Here is an 18,416-nt window from a genome sequence, read left to right on the forward strand (position 1 = left end):
TTGGCAGGAGCAGGGACCAAGCAATGGGAGCTCACCCTGTCGCGGGGGTTCGAACCGCCGACCTTCTGATCAGCAAGTCCTAGGCTCTGTGGTTTAACCCACAGCACCACCCGTGTCCCATTTGCAAGGTAGGTAAAGGTAAAAGGTAAAGGACCGCTGGATGATTATGTCCAGTCAAAGGTGACTATGGGGTTGCGGCACTCATCTTGCTTTTCCGGCTGAGGAAGTTGGCCTTTGTCCACAGACAGCTTTCCAGGTCATGTGGCCAGCATGACTAAACCACTTTTGGTGCAACGGAACACTGTGATGGAAACCAAAGCGCACAGAAACACCATTTACTTTCCCCCCACAACAGTACGTATTTATGTGCTTGCACTGCTGTGCTTTTGAACTGCTAGGTTGGCAGGAGCTGGGACAGAGCAACGGGAGCTCACCCCGTTGCGGAGATTCAAATGGCCGACCTTCCGAACGGCAAGCCCAAGAGGCTCAGTGGTTTAGACCACAGCACCACCCATGTCCAACACATGTGTGCACATGTACGTACATATACACAGTTTTCAATTGCTTTTCACGTGCCCTGTTGCCTACCTTAAATATACAGAGAGCTGGAAAGCTATGAAATCTGTAGTCTTGAGTTGTGATCAAGCATTCACGTGACCAAAATGAAATTAGGAAAGGAGTGCCACAGCTGATTCTTAGAATGGTGAAGATGACTTTAAAAGAAGATTGGGCAAATTTATGGAAGATAAAGCTACCAGTAGCCACTAGGCATGATGGCTATGTTCCTCCTCCGCTGTATGCCTCTGAATATAAATTGCTGGGAATCACAAGTGGAGAGCACTGGTCGGATACAGTGAGAATGGACTGCTGAACTAGATGGACCTTATATGTGATCTACCAGGGTTCATCTTACATTCCTTTTACGACTGCAGTGAGATGGGGCTCTGAAAGGCTTTTGCAAGTCTCCTCCCTCTTCCCTATTGAAGTCCCTGAGACCAGGAACTTCGAAGGGAAGAAGGAAGAAACCTGCAAAAGCATTTGCAGGTCTCCCCTGCTTTAAGTTCCCAATCTTGTGCCAATCTCACTCTGATCTTTAATTGTTGCTCATTAGCTGATGGATGAAGAATAAACCCTAGGCTATGGGATCCTGTTCCCAATGGGATAAAACTCTGTCCGTCTCTCACCCATCAGGTGGTGGGCAGAGTTTGGGGAAATGGCCTGGCAGGTTGGCATTGGTCCATGGACTCAAGATTCTCCAGCCCTGTTATAGTGGGATGTTCCTGCAAGCACCAGCAACAGCTAACTGAAAGGGGGTAGATTTGCTGCCAGGGGGAGAGGAAAAGCATGAAGAAAGCTTTGCTGTGGAGAGATAGCTGTGCTTCTCTTCAGCAAGGTTAAAATCAGGCAAGATGTGCACTCTTTGCCCAGATCCAATGACCATCTTTTGCATGCGCTAGGCATCCTGCATGCATGGAACAGGTACACTGTTCACACAGAACCTCACAGAATCCTGCTATGAACTGGAAAACAAAAGAAGATACTTGTATTCTGTGCATGGGAACACATGAGATCTTGTTGCAGGAGACAGGCAAGGCCTGCAGATTCACTACCATATATACAATGTGAATGCATGTTTATATTTACGTACTGCACACAGTCAATGCTGTTATGATATTTTCATGGCTGGATATGTAAACAAACTCCTGAATAAATTATAGCAATTAAAGGTATATTTTTATACTTTGGCCTCTCTTTCTGTTTTCATACTATTCTTTTATAACACAATGCTAACCATGATTACGAGTGGCGCTGCGGGTTAAACCACAGAACCTAGGACTTGCCGATCAGAAGGTCGGCGGTTCGAATCCCCGTGACGGGGTGAGCTCCCGTTGCTTGGTCCCTGCTCCTGCCAACCTAGCAGTTCAAAAGCATGTCAAAGTGCAAGTAGATAATAGGTACCGGCTAGCGGGAAGGTAAATGGCGTTTCCGTGCGCTGCTCTGGTTCTCCAGAAGCAGCTTAGTCATGCTGGCCACATGACCCGGAAGCTGTACGCCGGCTGCCTTGGCCAATAAAGCGAGATGAGCACCACAACCCCAGAGTCGGTCACGACTGGACCTAATGGTCAGGGGTCCCTTTACCTTTTACTGCACACAGTAGGAGTTCTGTAAAGAGCCATTTCAGGGTGCATTTCTATGAACCAAGTATCTCAGCAATTGCATACTTCAATAGCAGCCACTTCCCATCACTGTCAAAGACACTAGGACATTTTCTGTCAAGGCTGAAACTTAATGGGTAGGGTAATTTGATGGAGGAAGAATTGGTCCAGACAGTAAGATTGTTTTAATGGTCACGTGCCAATTTAACTATGGACTTCATAAACCTAGAATTTCACTGGCTTTCTTCTGTCTCCTTGGTGAGTGCCAAAACTCTTCTAATTGGAAGAGTCATTTCCATAGAGGAAACTGAGTATGTTGACACAGTGTCAGCTCACTGAATTAATTTTGAGTGACGGAATAGCAAAGAAATGAATTCTGAATAAAGCACAGCATTCTACATTGCCTGACTGGAATGCACAAGTGAAAATTTGTAGCAGTTGGTCATTATATAAATGGGATCTGAATATTTGTTTAAGTTCTAATTCGGCTCCATCAAGAGATGAGGAATGAATATTCACAAATGGAGTTTGATGCTCAACTGCTGCATTTTATGGATGTGTGTTTGGACCCAAATTCTCAAAACAGCTGTAGTTTTCTCCAGCAGGAGATTCAGGACAGAATTCCTCCACTTCTGTATTATCTGCACTCACTGGAAAGTCAGATGACTTCTCACCAAGTTAACAGTCCAGTGTACAGAAAGGGAAGTGCTAAATTTACACATCTTCCATCAACTATAATCTCATACTATGTCCCCTTCCAACTCCTCTTTGCTGGGGCAAAGTTATATACTAAGGGAGCAATCCTAACCATGGGAAACCATGGAGGTCCAATTGCAACTACGTGGAGATTTCTGGGCAGCAGGTTGGCAACCACAGTTTAAAGACCTCTGCCTTAGTCCATAGTTAATGCATTTCCATTTCCTCTGTGTGTGTTTCTGCTTCTTGCATATTGGAACAAGTGAACTGCTGTAAGAAACAAGCTACAGTCAAGCAATGTACTGTAGTTTTCCATGTATAAGATGAGGTTTCTTTTACTGTAAAATAATCTCCCAAAACTGGGGGCGTCTTATACACTGCTCCTCTTATACATGGGTAGTGGGTAGGGGTGACCGATGATTGGTTGCAGCTGCGAGCTGCAGATTGTCATTGGCGATTTGGTGTGTGATTGTTGGCTGAGTCAAAGGCTGCTTTGTATTGGCTGATGCTGCGTTAAATGGATGCGTGATTGGTTGCTGTGGCAAGGGCTGTTGTGGATTTGCAGCCACTGCAGCAATTGGGCTTGCAATTTCCTTCCGCTGTTGGCGATCGGGCAGACTCATTTTGCAAACGTGGGTGATTGTTAGCAAACCACGCCAGCAATTGTAACCGTTGGGTTAGTGATGGGTTAGCTCAACTCTGGTCAATCCTCTGGTTCATCCCCAAAAAGCTCAACAACTTTGAGACATCCTCTCCCCAAAAGTGGCGTTATGGGTTAAACCACAAAGCCTAGGACTTGCCAATCAGAAGGTCGGCGGTTCGAATCCTCACGATGGGGTGAGCTCCCGTTGCTTGGTCCCTGCTCCTTCCAACCTAGCAGTTCGAAAGCACATCAAAGTGCAAGTAGATAAATAGGTACTGCTCCAGTGGGAAGGTAAACAGCGTTTCCGTGCGCTGCTCTGGTTCGCCAGAAGCGGCTTAGTCATGCTGGCTACATGATCCGGAAGCTGTACGCCGGCTCCCTCAGCCAATAAAGTGAGATGAGCGCCGCAACCCCAGAGTCGGTCACGACTGGACCTAATGGTCAGGGGTCCCCAAAAAGTTCAACATTTGGCCCATTCAACTCTGGCCCATTTTCTTAATTTGGAGTCCTCCAAAATAGGGTGCGTCCTATACAAGGGGGGGCGTGTTATACATGGGAAAGTACGGTATGTGAGCTCACAGAATCATAGAAGAGACCCTGAGGGTCATTTAGTCCAACCCCCTAGTGAATAAACATTCCGCTGTGATGACCGTAACCCAGGTTTAAGGTACCATTTGGCACCTAACTGATATACCTGAGGTTCTAACACTGCTCTAAGGTCACCTCTAGACTGTTGGTGTTTTGCAGGATGGATTCAAGTGCATACTGGAAATTTAGTTTTGCAGCATTAAAGTGGATGATAGCACTCTGTTGCAACAAATTCCCTTTAAAAAGCAACAACAGACCTTTTACAGCAAGGAAAGTGATGGGGGAACACAGTGAAAAGGACAGACTAAACAATTGCTTAATAGGAAGGTGCATAACCAACCACACAAACAAATCAGAATGGGTTCAGGATGAATGCTCGCTATCCTATCACCTCCCGGCAAACAAATCAGAGCAAATGCTCAAAAAAGATTGGACACAGTCCAGCCAGTAAGTAAGCTTTGTGCAAACAAATCTGGATTTACTGCCCCATAAACAGGTCATCTAGGGGAGCCCTGGATGTGACAGGGGAGACGAATATTTCACTCTGAAGACAGATAACTTCCTTCTCTCTCTCTCTCGGATTGCCAAGTCCTGATGCCGCTGTATCTTTGGGAGTTGAATTTCATCAAAATTTGGAGCAGAATTCAGGAGGTCACAAAAAACTGCACATCACAGCAAATATTGTAGATTTTGATAGCTTAGTTCAGACTAGTAATGTGAGTAAAGATTGTATCCAGGTAACTCTGCGGTGAAACTTTCTAAACATTTGTTCTCTCTTTTTTCCTTTTCAGGAAACTCAAGCCTAGCATATACAGTGGTACCTCGGGTTAAGAACTTAATTTGTTCCGGAGGTCCGTTCTTAACCTGAAACCGTTCTTAACCTGACGTACCACTTTAGCTAATGGGGCCTCCCGCTGCCGCCGCGCAATTTCTGTTCTTATCCCGAAGCAAAGTTCTTAACCTGAGGTACTATTTCTGGGTTAGCGGAGTCTGTAACCTGAACCTGAAGCGTCTGTAACCCGAGGTACCACTGTAGTGGGCACACAGCTAGCTTTAAAAAGAAGGAGGAGGACTAGTAACCTCTGTGACTTTGTTTTGCAAGCCTGGCTTAGTTACAAAGTCAATGTATTCAAGTAACCCTGTGACAACATAAATCAGCTAAAAAGCTATTGTCTTGTTCGCAGTACAGTGGTACCTCGGGTTACAAACGCTTTAGATTACAGACGCTTCAGGTTACAGACTCTGCTAACCCAGAAATAGTACCTCGGGTTAAGAACTTTGCTTCAGGATGAGAACAGAAATCATGCTCTGGCCTCTGGCAGCTAAAGTGGTGCTTCAGGTTAAGAATAGTTTCAGGTTAAGAACGGACCTCCAGAACAAATTAAATTCTTAACCCAAGGTACCACTGTAAATTCAAAATGATTGGCAGCACACATCATTAAGATCTTTTTACCAGGGCACTTAAAAGCAAGTAATTCATAACAAAAGATACAAACTGGCTCCTTTTTCGGCAAGCTGCACTGCCAGGGTGTACAGCCCATGCCATATTAAAAACAACAACTCCTTGCAAAGGAGAACGAGGCAGCCAAAAACTTACTTTCAGCTAGATAATTAAAGAGCCAGAGCCTTTGTTTGCCTGACAAAGATTCTGAGCAGGCTCCGTTAATGCACTGTTGACACTGCCGACAATAAAATGTGTCACAACTGATGTGGGGCATCAATTGTGAAGCTATCTTTACTGCCACAGCATAGCAACTGCAGCCGCTGCCTTTGGAAATGCTTGGTTTGCTTCAACAAAGTTACAGACTGCCAGGAGACAAGGAGAAACCTGTAGAACAGCGTACATGCCTAAAGCATACAGTGGTACCTTGGGTTAAGTACTTAATTCATTCCAGAGGTCTGTTCTTAACCTGAAACTGTTCTTAACCTGAAGCACCACTTTAGCTAATGGAGCCTCCTGCTGCTGCTGTGCTGCTGGAACACAATTTCTGTTCTCATCCTGAAGCAAAGTTCTTAACCCGAGGTACTATTTCTGGGTTAGCGGAGTCTGTAACCTGAAGCGTATGTAACCTGAAGCGTATGTAACCCGAGGTATCACTGTATGTACAAATGCTCTTCACCACTATGGAAGAGCCCAAAATTGTTGAGCGCTTTTATTTCTTTTACAAGAACGCCAAAAATACAAGATGTTTCAATTGACTTGTCTAAGTTCCAGGACCACCTTTCGGAAATTCCCCTCAGCCATCAATTCCACCTTTGAAATCCAGGTAATGTCAGGGAAAATCTGGACATATGGCAGTCCTAACTTCAGCTATCCAGAAAAACACTGTAGTACTCTGTAGTGTTGACTCCTTAACTGCAGTGGCTAAAAGTCACAATTTAAATTCCAGGGTAGTGGAGTTGTACTTTTGGGCACCTAGGCTGCATAGACACTATACATTTAAAGCACATTCAAAACACACCCTTTCCCTCAAATAATTCTGGACAATACAGTTTACCTCTTACAGAGCTATAACTCCCAGCAACCCTTAACAAATTAGAGTGCCCAGAATTCTTTGAAGAGGAAAATCTGCTCCAAATGTGCCTTAGAGTCCAAACACCACAACTTATTAAATACTATCCAAACATCATGATTTGAACCAACTAGTTTGATGTAGTAGGATCTTGGAATCCAGGGTTCAAATCCTTGCTCAGCCCTGGGCCATTCACAATCTCTGGCTGCATCTACACAGCCTTGGTGAAGATTTGACGTTTTCATCACCAAAATGTTTTTTATTTGAGTTTCTATTGAAATGAGGCTGTATTTTAATGTTGGATTTTAATCTTGTTTTTATGTTGTATTTTAATCAATTGTTTTTATACTTGGTGTTGGCTGCCCTGAACCCGATCTTGGCGGGGGAGGGCGGGGTATAAATAAAACTTATTATTATTATTATTATTATTATTATTATTATTATTATTATTATTATTTATTAGTATATTAAAAAAACTCTCGCAATGGAAAAATTCATAGAGTTCTACAGCACCATCTGGTGTCACAGTGTTATAACGGACTGTATTTTACTAATACAATGGAACCTCGGTTTTCAAGCATCTCGGAAGTCCAACGTTTCGGCTTTCGAATGCCGAAAACCCAGAAGTAACTGCTTTGGTTTTCGAACGCTTTTCAGAAGCCAAACATGCCACACAGCTTCCGTTTTGAATTTCTCTATTGTATTGAGGATTCCATATTGAGTTTTCAGTTTTTGAACATTTCAGAAGTCAAATGGTTATCCGGAACGGATTACGTTCAAAAACCGAGGTTCCCCTGAACAGTGGTACCTCAGGTTACATCCGCTTCAGGTTACATCTGCTTCAGGTTACAGACTCGGCTAACCCAGAAATAGTGCTTCAGGTTAAGAACTTTGCTTCAGGATGAGAACAGAAATCGTGCTCTGGCGGCGCGACGGCAGCAGGAGGCCCCATTAGCTAAAGTGGTGCTTCAGGTTAAGAACAGTTTCGGGTTAAGAACGGACCTCTGGAACGAATTAAGTACTTAACCTGAGGTACCACTGTATAGCTGAAAGTCTCAGCCCAATGTACCGTATTCACAAAGTGGTTGTTGAGGAGGAGAACGATGTACATCACCTTGAGTTCCTCGGACAGGTGGGATAAAAATGTAATAATGAACAAAATAAGGCTGCTATAGGAAACAAACGACTTCTTAAAAAATGGCCTGCATGATTTGATTCCTACCAAGTTGTACAACCCACCAGCTCTCTTTAAGTGGTCTGCCTGACATTGCTCCATCCCCAGTGTTCGAAATTAGCCAGGAGCCAGGCGCATTTTGCACCTGGCTATCAACCACTGGGGACCAAGTGAAGATGCCTGGCTGCCAGGATGGGGGTCATTGGTTCTGGATTGTTTCCACACACTAATACCCCATCCTGTAGATGTCTATCAGTTATAATTTATCTGCACACTCGGAATGAATTTCTGGAACCAAAGTACTTTTTCAGTGCAGCCTGAGAAGCAGCAGTGAACAGCGCTGGTCTTCACTTACCTCATCACACTGTCCTGCCCGCAAAGTGGTAGGAATAGGCCAATATATATGCGGACCAGTGTTAGAAACTGAGATATGAAAGCTAGGAGCTAAATGGCACCTGAAACCTAGGTTATGGGCGCAACAATGGAATGTCTAGGCACACTTTTTAATAACAAGAATACAAAGCTGAAAATGAATGAACTGCAGCTAAAATATTATATTCATTTTTCACATGGTCCAGTCCTTCGCCTGCCCACCCCCCTAATATTTTTAAGAAGGTCTCTTCTCCAGTCTTCAGAGAGTAGCTGGAAGTGGGGAGGCAGAAAAAGGTCCTCCTTACCTTCCACTCAGCAGTTTTAATCTGAAATCTTAGGCGCAATACTGCGCCCAGAGCTCAGAAACTGCTCGCGCTAATGAAATTCCCAGTTGCAAAATGCGCCTAGAACAATGAGAGTTTCGAACACTGATGTGGTATGTCCCTGGATGATGTTCTCAAAGTTCTAAACCCAGCTCAAGGTTGTCATCTGAACTAGCCAGATGTTTAACTGAGAATCCATCACTGTCCGTGAAAAATAAGACTCTAGAGCAGAGTTCTCAACCTGTGGGTCCCCAGATGTTGTTGGACTACAGCTCTCATCATCCCTGAGCTCTGGCCTTGCTAACTAGGGGTGATGGGAGTTGTAGTTCAACAACATCTGGGGACCTACAGGTTGAGAAAGGCTGCTCTAGAGCCATCTTATCCCAAAATGGGCAACTATACATTCTGTTTTGGCAACTGTGACCTTGGTTTAAAGAGCCATTTGGTGCCTAGCTTATATATCTGAGTTTCTGACTCTGCCCACCCCAACAAATAACATCACCTTCACAGAATTAGAGCAGCAACAAAACATTTGAACCCCTTCACACATTAAGTGAATATACCCTTATCTGCACTGTACATGTAAAGCAATATCATACACAGCAGATGAAGCTCAACTGCATCCTCTCTGAAGTCTCCGCAACATGCAAGTCCTCCCTTGGTCTGCATATATTCTTCCACTGATAATAATGGGCAGCATTTTGCTAGTTCGCAATAATAGTGCACTTCCAATAATTCTTTTTATCCAAGGGCCCTTTGTCCAAATGCAAAATCTTTGTAAGTGAACAATTGCTAAGGATCAAGCAAAGAAAGAAAGGAACATGAAACACCCTGTATATAATAACCATGTTTGAATCACATATATTAAATAGTGATATACATCTGGGTCAGTCTCAGGAAGTAAAAGTCACCCAAGAGGTTTTATGTTCCCAGGCAGAAAAGAAAAAGCAGTGTACAATAAATTAGCCCACTAAAAGATATTAACAAGAGATACTGTGTACACAGTATCACAGTGTTAGTGAAGTTTTGGGTGGTGACCATGTGGAAAGATATCAAACGTGGTAAAGGTAAAGGGACCCCTGATCATTAGGTCCAGTCGTGGCCGACTGGGGTTGCGCGCTCATCTCGCTTTACTGGCCGAGGGAGCCGGCGTACAGCTTCCGGGTCATGTGGCCAGCATGACTAAGCCACTTCTGGCGAACCAGAGCAGCGCACAGAAATGCCGTTTACCTTCCCGCTGGAGTGGTACCTATTTATCTACTTGCACTTTGACATGCTTTCAAACTGCTAGGTTGGCAGGAGATCAAACATATTAGTTTGCTGTAAATGAATCCATAAGGATTTGAATGTTTGCCTGTTAGCCTACAACTTCTTGCCCTGCAAATTTTCATTAACATTTGAGAGAGGATACAAAACAAGCTATATAAACCCAAGGAATAGAGATAGCTTTTCGTGCGTACTTTATTGAACAAATTGCTACTAGCAAAGGGCTCTGCAAATGGATGGTATTCTGTAAAGTTTGGTGTAACTCCTGACGCCTTCATTTCGCCTTATCAACAGGAATCGCAAAATAAACGGGCACGTCGCCTGTTCTCTGTGCCTCATGTTAGAAACACAGATCCGTTCTGACCACCAGTAGCTGTCTTGGGTATATCAGAGAGAAATCTTTTCTGAGCTCTACCTGGAGATTGAATCTGGGGTCTTTACAAGCAAAATGAATAGACCTTCAGCACTATTTGATGATAGTACATGGTATGAGGTCACATGCAATTCACTGGGAAGCTAGCAAATAAGACATTTTTTCCCCAAGGATACAAATACAAAGAACAAATACACACCCACAATCTGATGTGCAAATGGCAGAACAGCAAGAATGCTTGCAAAGTATTTTAGAAAAACAAACCCGATTGGGTTCGTCTCCAGGTTTCAGCAGCAGTGCTCCAGAGCTGTCTGCAGGGGGCGCTTCAGGACAGTGAGTCTCAGCCAAATTCCTCCCCCTGCCAGCAAAGCACAAACCAATGTGGAAACAACTTCACATTTCCAAGATCACAAAAGGAAACAACAGCCCAAAAAACAATGCAGTGAAGATTGAAGTGGCAGAAGCAGAGCAGAATGAAATAGTCCAAATACTTGAGGGGGTGGGAGCAGTAGCGGTGGTTAGGGGAGGATTCCATTACAGGCAGAGAGTGAAGAAACTTGACTAGCTTAAAGACCTAGGGAAAGATGGGGAAGTGAGCTGAAGGAAATGCAGCCTGGCACGGACAGAGCATGCCACAGCTTCTATGGCCCATGAACTGAAAAGGAACAGAAAGGCTGGATGAAGAATTTCTCAGTAGGCTGGTCAGCCACCTATGGCTGGGTGACCCGGGGCCACTTCATACATCCATGTACACCCCTTGATTTCTCTATACAGTGGTACCTCGGGTTGCAGACGCTTCAGGTTACAGACTTCGCTAACCCAGAAATAGTACCTCGGGTTAAGAACTTTGCTTCAGGATGAGAACAGAAATTGTGCAGTGGCAGCAGGAGGCCCCATTAGCTAAAGTGGTGCTTCAGGTTAAGAACAGTTTCAGGTTAAGAACGGACCTCCAGAACGAATTAAGCTCTTAACCTGAGGTACCACTGTATTGATTATTTAAGGCACAAGGCTCTGCTGCACCCAGTGGTCTCATCGCAATGTGACTTCCAGGAACATGTGGAGCTGAGAGTGATTGCAGTCTGCCTGGCATCATATGCTTGCGAGTTTTGATGGAATTAACTCTAATGGATTTGCACAGAGGTGAACTCTCAATGCTGCTGGACCACAACTCCCATCAATCCCCGACCAATGGCCATGTTAACTGCGGCTGATGGGAGCTGGAGTCCAGCAACACCTGGAAGGGCACAATTGCCGCATCTCTGGCTTAGAAAGTGAGCGTAAAGTCATCTCAGGGTTGTTTCCAGGTGAGTGTCTAAAAATATGTAGCCTGGCCTCAAATCAGTGCTGCCCAGAAGGCTTTGCTAGGGGCTTATGGGCAGTACAGTGGTACCTCAGGTTAAGAACTTAATTCGTTCCGGAGGTCTGTTCTTAACCTGAAACTGTTCTTAACCTGAGGTACCACTTTAGTTAATGGGGCCTCCTGCTGCTGCCATGCCGCCGGAGCACGATATCTGTTCTTATCCTGAAGCAAAGTTCTTAACCTGAAGCACTATTTCTGGGTTAGCGGAGTTTGTAACCTGAAGCATATGTAACCCGAGCTACCACTGTATTAGAAACTCAGATATATAAGCTAGGTGCCAAATGGCCCCTTAAACCAAGGCTGCGGTCGCCAAAACAGAATGCCTAGTTGCCCTTTTGGGGCAAGGCAGCTCTAAAGTCTTATTTTTTGAATGCTGGACTGACTGTGATTGAGTGTCAGTTGAACATCTAGCTAGTTCAGATGGCAACCTTAAGCTAGGTTCAGAGCTTTGAGAACTTAAAGAAGAAGAGTCCCATGATCCAGGGACAGTCCACATGCATACTGGCTGATTCCAACCTCTTTCTCTTAAGGATGACTGCTCCTGCTCAGGCTGCTCAGAAAAAGGAATGTTGGTTCCAGAAATTCATTCTGACTGTGCATATAAAATATAACAGACAGGATTCTACAGGGCGGGGTATTAGTGTGTGGAAACAGGCCAGATCCAAGGATCCCCAGACATGCACCTCCAAGATGGAGGAGACGTCAGACGCTACCCTGGCACTGAAGCATCTTCACTTGGTCGCAAGCGGTCGAAAGACTGATGCAAAATGCACCCGGCCAATTTCAAACACTGCTTATGGGATATTTATGGCCATCATAAATATTGGTCCAGTACACCTGAAGGAGTGTCTCCATCGTTCCGCCCAGACACTGAGGTCCAGTGCCGAGGGCATTCAGGTGGTTCCCTCGCTGCGAGAAGCCAAGTTACAGGGAGCCAGGCAAAGGGCCTTCTCAGTAGTGGCACCTACCCTGTGGAACGCCCTCCCACCAGATGTTAAAGAGAAAAACAACTACCAGACTTTTAGAAGACATCTGAAGGCAGCCCTGTTTAGGGAAGCTTTTAATGTTTGATGCATTACTGTATTTTAATATTCTGTTGGAAGCCGCCCAGAGTGGCTGGGGGAACCCAGCCAGATGGACAGGGTATAAATTATTATTATTATTATTATTATTATTACTACTACTACTACTACTACTACTACAAATATGAAATTCTCTATAAGATGGTGACACACAGGGTAAGACTGCCAGTTTCTTTTCTTTTGCCAGTCTAGTTGCAGCATCCAGCAAAACCTTCAGCAGACTCTGAGCTCCTCTATCCAAATAGATCAGTCCCTGGTTTGCAGTTTGGTGAAGTAGAGGCAGCCATCCAGGCTCTTCTCTGTGCCCCTCCTTCCCTTGCCTGCCTGCAATTGTACTCAAAGTCTCCTGCAGCGTCTAGGTGCAGCCTGTGTACATAGAGTTTGATTGCCCAGTTCAGTTTCCCAGCAATGAGAGCCAAACGATGACAACAGATCCCCTGCTGTCTGCCCAGTGTTTCCACGTGACTTTGTAGCGTTTCTTCTTGACACCCAGCTGGCACATGCATATATATATATATATATATGGCTTGATGCAGTGTCACATGGGGGACACCCAATCCCATTCACTTTGGGGCATTTTCCCACCCCAGCTGACCCTTGTTGCTTCTCCTGAAAAACTTTTTATTTATTTCACTTTTACCCCACCTTTTGCTCCAAGGAATTCATGCTTCTCCCCTTCCCACAACAACCCTGTGAGGTAGGCTAGACCAGAGATCAGCAAAATTTTTCAGCAGGGGGCCAGTCCACTGTCCCTCAGAACTTGTGGGGGGGCTGGATATATTGGGGGTGTGTGAACGAATTCCTATACCCCACAATAGCCCAGAGGTGCATTTTAAATAAAAGCACACATTCTACTCATGTAAAAACACCAGGCAGGGCCCACAAATAACCCAGAGATGCATTTTAAATAAAAGGACACATTCTACTCATGTATAAACACACTTATTCCTGGACTGTCCGTAGGCCAGATTTAGAAGGAGATTGGGCCTGATCCAGTCCCCGTGCCTTAGTTTGCCTACCCATGGGTTAGACTGAGAGGCACAAGATCACCCAGCGAGCTTCATGGTTGAAGGCAGGGGGGATTTGAACCCTGGTCAACCAGGTCCTAGTCCAACACTCTAACCACTACACCACACTACAGTTTTAGAGTAGAACTTCACAGAGCTACAATTCCCAGCACCAGTAAGCTACAGCTCCCAGGTTCTTGGGAGGTGCATGTGCTTAAAATGTATGTTAAATGTATGGTGTGCACGCACAGCCATAAACTGAGATCTAAGGCACACCTATCCTTTTTGACTCCCCTAAAACAATTGCCAAGAATAGTAATAACAATTTTTTAAAAAAACCTAAAGCAAAACATTCTCCTTGGACTATGAGTTTGCTGTTATGGGCAAGCAGCTATTTATCACATAAAGCAATGCTAAAAAGACAACCCACATGCCTAGGAAAGCTTGCAGTGGGAGCAAATTTCATAAAACACATGGGAGTCCTTTTCTACATCCCAAACCTCCAGTGCATAAAAAGTGAGAATGTCAGCAAAAGGGAATCTAAGCTAGAGTCATTTTTCATGCATGCCAATTTTTTGCATACTCAGTTGCTGCTGTTTAACGTGGTGAGCGCAAACAAACTATTATTAGTAGTATTAGTATTAGTATTATGCTCTGCTCCCTTGCATTCTAAAGTGGTATGTGCTTTTCGTTATGTGCATAGATTGGCTATAAGACTGCCGTAAAACTACTTTTTCTACTGTACTGGGGGGGGATATACTTCATTATGGATAGTAATCACATGCATATGCCATCAGTTATATTGGGCAAAAATGGCTAATACCATAATTCACAAACTTAAGTCCTAAGCCTGCCTTTCTCCTTCGTTTTCTTTTGTCCTTCACTTTAAAGAGTCCTCAACACAATTAATGAAGCTGCTGTAAGCCACCTTAGTTTACAATGCAACCCTGTTGCATTTGGGATGTCATTAGCAGAGGATCAAGGTGCTGTGTCACAACAGTGACACCTCACAGACTTGTTGCAAGGATAAAAGTGGCTTATGTATTGAAAGTGTTGATCAACCATCTTTGCATTTATGAAAAATGCAAATTTTTTTGTTTGTAAATACTGCAATTTGTTGAAAGCCCACACTGGGCATCAAATTAAAAGTGCTGTGCTAGACTCTCAGATACGGTGACCCTCCTGACTGGCTTTGTTTTTGTTTTGTTTTGAAGGTGTGTTCTGCAACGTGTCGTGGACACAATAATTATGCATTAGATTTATATTAGCCCATTCACAAATCATTCCGCTTTATTAGTTGTCCTGCGATTCATCCCCACCTTTGCTGCGTGACTGCCATCTGAAGGGCCACTCTTGCACACTAGCACAGCAAAAGCGGTGCCAAACTGCCCTCCCCTCCCACCCCGGAACATTTGTGGTATAACAAAGCTACGAGATTTCAGTAAGGTAAAGGTAAAGGTACCCCTGCCCGTACGGGCCAGTCTTGACAGACTCTGGGGTTGTGCGCCCATCTCACTTAAGAGGCCAGGGGCCAGCGCTGTCCGGAGACACTTCCGGGTCACGTGGCCAGCGTGACATCGCTGCTCTGGCGAGCCAGAGCCGCACACGGAAACGCCGTTTACCTTCCCGCTGGTAAGCGGTCCCTATTTATCTACTTGCACCCGGAGGTGCTTTCGAACTGCTAGGTTGGCAGGCGCTGGGACCCCGCCGCAGGGATTCGAACCGCCGACCTTTCGATCGGCACCATTTGGAAAAGAAGCAGTATGTCCACACCAGAACTTTTGCAGGCACAAACGACATTGGCTCCATATAACCATCCTAATACAATCATGAGCAGAAATTATGAATGTAGAATTTAAAAAGATGGGTTCTTAGTTCATAGATCATAGAATTATAGAGTTGGAAAGGACCACAAGGGTCATCTTGTCCAACCCCCTGCAATGAAGGCATTTTCCACCCAAAGTGGGGCTCAAATCCACAGTCCTGAGATTAAGAGTCTCATGCGCTACTAACTGAGCTGTATGATAGTTTTACTCAGAGTAGACCTACTGAGATTCATGGGCCTAAATTTAATGTTCATTAAATTCAGTGGATCAACTCTGGGTAAGAATAGCATTCAACACAATCCAAAATCAGGGGTGCGTGGGTTTGTTGTCCATTATTTACCACACATTTGCAAGGAGAGAGCCATTTCAAAACCAAATGCAAAACTTGCCAACATAGTTATTACTTCTGGATTGCAGTCAGGAAATGCATAACTCTGTATAATTGTCACTTGTCAAAACTGCCTCACAACTTCCTGTGGGGCTGTTCCTTCCTGATTATTTGGAAGAGTCATTCAGCCCTGAACTTGAAGGGCCAATGCTCCATAGACCCCACTCTGAGACTAGGCCACCTGAGATAACTAAGATATGCTGAGTGGAAATGGGGCATTTCTTAGGTTGCTATGCTACCTATACTTTTTAATATCGGTGCCAAGCCAATCACCTGCCCGGAGTCTTTTAAGACCAGAAGGTTTAGAAATCTGAAAGACTAGACTAGAATGGACCAATCAGCCCTCCTACACTTCCCAAGATATAGGATGCTCTGCAAATTAGCCTCCTGCCTCTGGCACAGATCACTGGGCAAGATACCTTCATCTCAGGCTAGTACCTGACTCACTTATCAGCATGTCCAAAGACTGTTTGCACACGTTTGATGCCATTTGCTGAATCAGCACAACCCAACACAAGCGTACACAGGGCCAGAGATCAGCACTGAGAGTCGAAAAGGCTATCAGCAATCAAGGTGGGTGATTGACATAGCGGGGGGAGGGTTTGCTCACTAAACTCCTGCACAAAATTACCAATCAGTGTCCTCGTCTGCTTCTTATTCCGCACGAGTGTCATCTAAAAGCATGCCAAAGTGCCAGCAGAGCAGACAGGTCTAGATAAACGCAGTTCCTCATACAGCAGCTATCAGAGCGACAGCAGTTTTAGGAGTGAATTCTAGCAATCGCACCCCTAGTGTTATACGCATGATGAGAGTCCACAGGATTAAAGGGCCAAAGACAGTACGCAATCTGGGTTCACACTGTCATTACCAGCAGTTACGAAGTGTGCATGCACACAAAAGCTCATACCAATAATTAACTTAGTTGGTCTCTAAGGTGCTACTGGAAGGAATTTTTTTATTTCATGATCAGCAGTTACTTTTGCACATGCTCAGAGGCACTCTGTACAAAGCATTCCATACATCCCAGGACTTAAGTCTTGGAGTCGAAGCAGTCCTTGCAGCCAAGCCCGGACCCTCGCCTCCAATTAAGCCTGGCTATTGGATTCCCACCCATCCCACTCTTCCTTATTTCCCTTCCTATGTTCCTGCTGGAAAATCGAACTCGGGCCCTAGGGCGTAGTCCTGGCTGTAATCCTGCCCTGCAGCTAGAAAGGCACTCTGCACATGCTCGTAGTGAAACCCACCAGCAAAGGGGAACGAGAGGAAGAGGACCCTCCCCACGTCTCCCCAATTCCGAGGAAGGAAGCTCCGCTCTGATTTTAGCTCAACTCCCTTCCGAGTTAACGGAGACGCGGCAAGGAGCGCAAAGCGAAACGAGGGCGAGGGATAGAAGGGGGGGAGAGGGAGAGCGGGGAAACCCGTGCCAACCTTGGAGCAAGGGGGACTGTGACAGCTCGGGGCGATCCTCGGGGAAGGAGTCGAGCAGGCGCTTGAAGAGGCGGCCCAGATCCGAGTAGCTGCGGTGCAAGTAGAGCACGTTCCTGTCCGACCACTCGGTGCGGATCTCGAAGAACTCCTCCTCGTCGCCTCGCCGGTTGATGATGAGCCTCCGGATGCCGTTGACCCAGCAGCCGCGCACGAACATGTTCACCAGAGAGGTGCCCTCAAACACGGCCGAGGCCATCCCGCCGCTGCCCGAGGCGCATAACCCCTCCGCCGGCCGGGGACTGGACGGGAGCGGACCGCCTCCGTCCTCCCAGGCGCGCCGATTCAGCGGAGAGGACGGGAACCCGCCATCGCAGGGCTAGGCGGCGTCGTTTTCGGCCAGGCGCGCTCCCCTCGGAGCTGCGCGTAAAGCGGCCCGCCGCCTCCTCTGCGCTCTTGGCCCGGGAAAGGGGGAGGTCTCCGCCTCCTCCTCCGGCTCCTCCTCGCTTCCACGCGCCCGGAGAGTTGCCCTCGAGCCAACCGGCCCCTTTTCGCTTTGGGGACACTACTTGAGCCAGAGGCGAGGATCCAACCAACGCCACGGAGGAGCGCCTTAGTACGTGCTGTGCGCGCGCGTTAAAAACTCTTCCCTTTTTTTCTCTCCTTTTTTTTTTTTTTTCTTTTCTTTTTTTGCAATCTGAGCTTCCGAAGAATCCGAAATACTTCGCTGGCGGGGCAAAGAGCTTGTTGCAAAACACGCACGCAAAAGGGCGGTTGGCTGGGCGCGCCAAAGGTGGCTCCCGATTGCCCCAATGCAACACGTGGAAGGAAACTGGGAGACAGGCAGCCCACTCCCCGAGAGCCCCTTCCTGCGGCCGCTGCGTGGATCAGCTATTGGTCGGACATCGGTAGAAAACAGTGGCGTATTATTATTATTATTATTATTATTTTACGTAACTGAGAAACGGAGACAGGTTAATGAAGGGCGGGTGGGATCGGAAGCGGCGTCGAAAAGGAGCGGATTCCTTGCTTGCGTTTTTCTCCATCGCGGCCATCCCTAAGTTTCTAGTCCTGGGGAAGAATAGAATGGCAAGGAGGAGGGTTCATTTCCCCCCAAGAGGTTTTCCTTGCAAACAAACCGCAGCTGGTTTTGGCGAAGATAAGTTCAGCGATTGTTTTCCCTCTCCGGAGCAGAGCAGGTATGCCCGTCGAACAAGCGGCGAG

General features: G+C 45.9%; 1 protein-coding gene across 1 annotated transcript in view; it reads right to left on the minus strand.

The window, feature by feature from the left end:
• The window catches only part of PXDC1 (PX domain containing 1), a 38,216-nt gene extending 20,700 nt beyond the window's left edge, over positions 1 to 17,516 (minus strand). The window contains exon 1 of the mRNA XM_079985111.1: positions 17,196 to 17,516. Coding sequence (XP_079841237.1) covers positions 17,196 to 17,451 — 256 coding nt within the window. The 5' untranslated portion in view covers positions 17,452 to 17,516. The remainder of the gene's footprint in view (positions 1 to 17,195) is intronic.
• Positions 17,517 to 18,416: the final 900 nt, after the last annotated feature.

This window comes from Podarcis cretensis (genome assembly GCF_951804945.1).
Source record: "Podarcis cretensis genome assembly, chromosome: 7".
Taxonomy (NCBI): domain Eukaryota; kingdom Metazoa; phylum Chordata; class Lepidosauria; order Squamata; family Lacertidae; genus Podarcis; species Podarcis cretensis.